Source organism: Babylonia areolata, chromosome 14 (genome assembly GCF_041734735.1).
Source record: "Babylonia areolata isolate BAREFJ2019XMU chromosome 14, ASM4173473v1, whole genome shotgun sequence".
Lineage (NCBI taxonomy): Eukaryota > Metazoa > Mollusca > Gastropoda > Neogastropoda > Buccinidae > Babylonia > Babylonia areolata.
The window spans coordinates 21,561,827-21,568,243 of record NC_134889.1 but is presented as its reverse complement, the minus strand read 5'-3'; the positions used below and the strand labels follow the sequence as shown (position 1 = coordinate 21,568,243).

General features: G+C 38.2%; 1 protein-coding gene across 1 annotated transcript in view; it reads right to left on the bottom strand.

Moving 5' to 3' along the window:
- Window positions 1–1,054: 1,054 nt before the first annotated feature.
- Window positions 1,055–6,417, bottom strand: part of LOC143289641 (uncharacterized) — a 32,305-nt gene continuing 26,942 nt past the window's right edge. Inside the window, exon 8 of the mRNA XM_076598688.1 lies at window positions 1,055–1,188. Coding sequence (XP_076454803.1) covers window positions 1,055–1,188 — 134 coding nt within the window. The remainder of the gene's footprint in view (window positions 1,189–6,417) is intronic.

The following is a 6,417-nucleotide window of genomic DNA, read 5'->3' as shown; positions in this document are numbered from 1 at the left end:
TAACATTTGAATCTGTTAATTTTACAGACGTGATGTATTGGTGTGCCTGTATGTTGAAGAGAAGACTGTGACATGTTGAGGATCTATTAGATTTATTTTCGGTGAAAATAAGTAGGTTTCTAAATTTACTATAATAAGCTAGCTTTCCTGTCACCACATTTAGTTTCAGAATATAATTCTAACATTCAACAAAGTTAGGTATCGATATTTGTGACAGTGTGGACTATTGCAGTTTTACCTTTTACTTTGTTTATCATTATTAATATCATTTATCTATTCATCCATTCATTTTGCTTGTTTGTTTTTAATACATGATGCAGTGATGTCAAACGTCACAACCTTCAATGCATTCCTGGAGAACCCAGATCTTTTAAATCAGACCAAAGTTTCTCAATTGAAGAAACTACTTTCTGAAAATAATCTCCCCAAACATGGGAGGAAAAAACATCTGATAAACAGGTTAAAATCATTTTTCATTGAAGAAATTCTGAAAGAGAGAGATGAACATGTATCTGTGTCCAACTCATCATCGTCATCATCTCCATCGTCCCCACCTTGTTCGTCCAAATCAGAGGATATGTCTTGTGACAGGGAGACCACGTCGTCATCCTGGCCTACAGTGTCAAATGAAACTTCTGTTTCGTTTCAATTTCCAGTCCTTTTGGAGGACACAAAAAAGGGATCGGCCACACTGAGTGGTATTGGAATCCTCAGTAAAAAATTATGGAACAACACTATTGGTCCCATCCTCGGTCAAAAACAGCTGTCATCGGGTAAGTGGCTGATCGGTTGTACTTCTGCTGATCAGCAAAAATCACTTCTAAAATGTGAAAGTTTGGCTGGCATAACTGTCAAATGTTCAGTTCCGGAGGTTTTTACAGAAGGGGTGATAAAACCAATCCCCCTGGAAACCAATCTCTTAGAACTTCAAAGAGAATTTACAAATGTTAAATCTATGAAAAGACTAAAAAATAAGGATGGAAGCGAATCACGCGCCGTTAAGATTACCTTTTTGACACGCAGTCTTCCGAAGCAAATCTCATTAGGGTATCAGTCATTCGCGGTGAAATCCTACGTCCCACAGGTATTTCGATGCACCCGCTGCAACCGTTTGGGACACACCAAAAATGCGTGCCGAGCCAAACAAGTATGCGGAAGATGTGGTCTCCCTGGCCATGATGCTCACACCTGTGCGCATTCCAAAAAATGTGTGAATTGTCAAGGGAATCATGCAGCTTCTTTCCCTGGCTGCCCCGAGTATAAAATCAGAGTACTTGCCGGGAAAATAAAATCATCCAGTCATATGCCATATGTTGAAGCCATCGCTCTAGCCCGGGCACAGTCAGTGAACCAAGACGCAGACAGCCGGTCTCTAGCGGGCGAGGAAACAATTAAACCTACCACTAATAATCCAAAGTCATATGCATTAGCACTAAGAAATGGCATCACTAAATCTCCAGTCAGGGATATCCCGCCAACTGTAACTGCCAAGAACGTGCATGGAAAATTACTACATGGGTCCAAACACCCGTTGGAGACAGACAAGACAGACAAGGACAGGGTTACATTGGAAGATAGAACTGACAACACACAAGAAAATAACAAATCTGGCAAATCATCTAGCTGTTCAGAACAGTCAACACCATTACGGAAATATATCAGCTCACAGCAGTCTGCATCTGATCAAACATCAAGCTGTTCAGAACAATCAACACCATCCTGCAAAACCCCTGTCAATACACGTCAACCAACATTTGTGAAGACCAACCCCAATCAGAGAAAAGAATCAGTCTCACCAGTGTCTGCAATTTCCGATCCTTCTGATTTTGTACTTGGAAGTATAATCACGTTTTTGGAAAACCTTTCTTATCAGTTTGTCAGCATCATGAAAAACATAATGGGCGTCATGACGTCCTCAATCTCTGAACTGAAATCAATCTTGTCAAATTGCCGTGTGAATTCCAAATGAATGTATGTAAGGTAAATGTGTCTTTATTTTTTCTTTTCCTGAAGTACATTAGACAGATACTCTTTATTCTATGTATCTATTCACTTATGCAGACAGCAGGATGTAATGATGATGGGTGTGGCGCAGGCCTATTTCGCTTTTTGCAATGGAACTGTAGAAGTAAATGTAATTTTGACTATTTGATCCATTTTCTGCAAGATCACAGCTTTCATATAATTGCCCTCCAGTCCCTCAATTGTTATAAAAGCAATCTCCCTAAGTTAGAGGGTTACTTCTACCCTCCAGTTATTGATGAGACAGAGCGCAAAGGAAAAGTTAAAGTTGCAACCTATATTTCAGATTCAATCATATATAAAGCTAGAAAACCACCATGTCATAGTATAGACAAACGTTTGTATTCTTCAACTATAGAGCTTTCTGTCTTAGATAAAACATTAATTGTAGTTAACTGTTACTACCCTGATGGAGTTTCAAGAGGTGAAGCTGACTGGTTAATGGATTTAGATTTCTCCCATAGCTGGATAATTCTAGGGGATTTTAATGCGCACCATGCCTTGTGGTCGGACAAAAATTGCGAATTCACAACCAACAATGAATATCTAGCGAATACCATAGTTAATTCTAACTTAACTATATTAAATGATGGTTCAATAACAAGAATCGCTGATCGGGCAGATCAAAAAAATTCTTCAATAGACATCTCTTTGGTGTCGACTGATATAAATCCATACTGTGAATGGCAAGTTCTCAAAACACCACTGGGGAGTGACCACCTTCCAGTTGAAATGGTATTATCTGTAAAACATGAGATCATAATTAAAGATAATATAGGGTTGAAATATAATGAAAAGAAAGCAAACTGGGATCTGTTTGGTAATATGCTGGCTTATTACTCTGCTGATTTAAATTTCAACACTGATGTTACATCACAAGAAGATTTAGAAATTTGTTATCGGTCTCTAAGGAATGTTATTCTGAAGGCTGCTGATGGTTCAATTCCAAAAGTAAAGTATATAGCCAATCCAAAACGGTCTGGTAATCCTTGGTGGAACAGCTCATGTGAAATAGCAGTCAATAAGAAAACAGAGGCTTTCAAAAACTGGCATAGGTATCGAAAAATCGAATCCAAAGAAAGAGTATCAGAACTGCACAACAAGTATAAACAGGCTAATAGTTTTAGTAATAAAACAGTGGCTGCTGCCAAAAAGATATACTACACAAATCTGATTAACGACTGTACTAGCAACCCAACTGCCTCTTCAAAACTGTGGGGAGAAATAAAGCAAATAAAGGGTGTATATAATCTTCCTGATCCTCCTTTGTATGAAAATGATATTGTGTATAAAACTAGGGAAGAGAAAGCCGAGTTATTTGCGGATACATTCGCAAAAATGAGTCAGACAGAATACTTGCCATCCTATGAGCAAAAGAGAAGGAAACAGTTTGAAGATATGAACTGCCCCTGTGAAATGGATAAGAATGATAGCAGTGCATCTTACATTAATGCAGACCTAACGCTGGGGGATCTATACCGTGCTCTCAATGCTGTTAAGTCAGGGAAAGTTGCGACAGGCTCAGATCCAATATCGTACAACATGATCAGACATTTTCCAAATATCTTTTTAAAAAGAGTGTTAGATTTTTTTCAGATTTGCTGGAATTCTGGTATCCTTCCAACTGATTGGAAGAAAGCAACCATAGTACCTATTCACAAACAAGGAAAACCTAAATCTAGCCCTTCCAGTTACCGACCTGTTTCGTTAACTCCCCATCTTGGGAAGGTTTTTGAGAGAATTTTGAAAACTAGATTAGAACACTTTCTGGAGAAGAAAGGAATTTTACCTACTTTCCAAGCTGGTTTTAGAAGAGGTAGGGGTGTTACTGATCATGTCGTCCATCTAACTTCTCATGTTAAGAAGGCACTCGCAAAGCGTCACTCCACGGTCGCAACTTTCTTTGATATTCATAGAGCCTATGACTCTGTGTGGCACTATAAATTGATTCATAAAGCAAATACAGTAGGGTTGGGAGGTCGATTTCTAAAATTTCTTAAGTCATTCTTATCCCAGAGGACATTCCAGGTGAGATTAGGTGGTATATTATCCAGATCAAGGTCCGTCAATATGGGCGTTCCACAGGGAAGTGTGATTTCTCCCACTCTGTTTTCACTAATGCTTTATGATATGAAAAATATCAACACAAATGGTGCCACATTAGTAGCTTATGCAGATGACATAGCTCTCTGGAAGAATGTAAACTGTAATATTACAAAAAATACATCAAAACGAAATAAAATTATTAAGCATTTTCAAGATGCCATCGACAACATTGTGGAATATATGAAAGAAAGTGGTTTTCTCCTGTCTGCTGAAAAGACTGTTTTCGTCATATTTACTAAAAAGTTGATTGAATTTGAAGGTAGGGATGCTATTAAAATACAGGTAAATGACACTATCATATATCCGAGTAAACAGGTGAAATTTCTCGGTGTTATCTTCCATTATAAACTTTTTTGGACTAAGCATATAAACTACCTTATTGAGAAAGCGAGGAAGAAAATAGCTCTATTACGTGTGCTTTCTGGAATCCCTGTTATAAATTGTGGCAATAATCTGATCAATGCTGCAATGGGACTAGTCCGCTCAATTATATCATATGGTCAGGAAATCTATTTCACTGCTTCAAACTCTGATCTTCATAAACTGACAAGTATTGATTCCTTAGCTTTTAAGATTGCACTTGGTTTACCGCGATGGGCTTCAATCGACAAAACATACAAAGAAGCTGGTGTTTTGCCATTACCTGAACACAGGAAATTATGTGCCTGTAACTACATGGTAAGGGCTAGAGCTGTTCCAAATTCGGTTGTCTCTGAAATTGATGAAGAAACGTACATCTGTAGAGAAATTCGTAACAAAGCTGTATACACGTCCTTGTTCGATTTTACTAAGTCAGTCTTTGAGAGTTGCAGTCTGCCTCTTTCCCAGATTGCGAAAATTCCGCATTGTTTTCATCCGCCTTGGCTGACTGAGCAAGCAAATATTATTTTTACATATGGACAATTAAAAAAGAGTGACAGTCCACTTATTATTGCCTCTCGGGCCAAAGAACTAATTAATACACGTTTCAAATATTACCTCCGTGTTTTCACAGATGGATCAATTAGTAGTAACTCTGAAGTTGGAGCTGCTTTTGTAATCCCCGAGCTTAACATTAAAAAGAGATTCCACTTAACTAAAGGTTGTTCAATTTTTACTGCTGAATTGTTTGCAATTCTGATGGCTTTCACCTTTTTTAGTGATATGCCTCTTGTGCCTGCAAAAATCCTTATACTATCTGATTCAAAATCAGCATTGATGGCTTTAAATAATCAATCTTCATCTGAACGAGCAGATATTATGTACGAAATTTTGTATTTAATCCACCAGTTAATTACGCGAGGCTCCGACATTTCACTCTTGTGGGTTCCTGGACATTCTAATCTTCGTGGCAACGAAATGGCCGATTTTTGTGCCAAGGAAGCGGCATCGCACAATTCAGATTCAATCAATCACAATATTCCTATTTCTGTTTCTGAAGCCTGTACTATTCTCTCAACATATATCTGGAATTTCAGACAGACACAGTTCTTAGAAAACTCAAAAAAGAAGCTCTGGTGGGATCTCTCTCTTCCAGCAAGAAAAGGCACTAACCCCCCAGGATCAATTTCCACAAGAAACTTGACACACAGGCTAAGAACTAATGCATGGTTATGCAGATTTTTGAAACCGTCACCACTATGTATTTGTGGTACGACCCTTGACATCTCACATTTTTTGCTCGAATGTCCAGATACACATTTACATTTCAAACCCCTTCATGATATGATTACATCCTTTAATCTTCCATTAGTCATGTCCAGCGTTTTTCACCCTAGCAAAGAAAATGGTTGGTCTCTGACAAAAACCGCAGTTGACCTAATTAAAAGCCATCCAATTGGTCGGTTTTTCTAATTTGTTTCATCCCCTTTCTGTTGCAGAGGTTCCCCTCTGTTTTATTTAATCCAAAGTAGTGTTTCGTTTTGGGTGATAGCGTCAGATTTACTTGTAGAGCAAAGTTCCCATTATTCTAATTAGTGGAACTGTTCGACCCTAACATGTAATATGTCGTCTTGATTACATTACGAAACCTTAATTTGATGAGAAAGAGTGAGAGACAGTGTGAATGTGTGTGTGTGTGTATGTGTGTGTGTGTGTGTGTGTGTGTGTGTGTGTGAGTGAGTGGGCAGGGGAATGAGGTAGGGGAATTATAATGGGCATTTGTGTGCATGCATGGATGTATGTAGAGAGAGGGTGGGGGAGAAACGTATGTGAGTATGTGGGTGCGTTAGAATATTTTTTGGAGATAATGATATAAATGAAATTTGGTACCTTGATTTGTTAAATATGTTGTTTTTTTTGTTTTTTGTT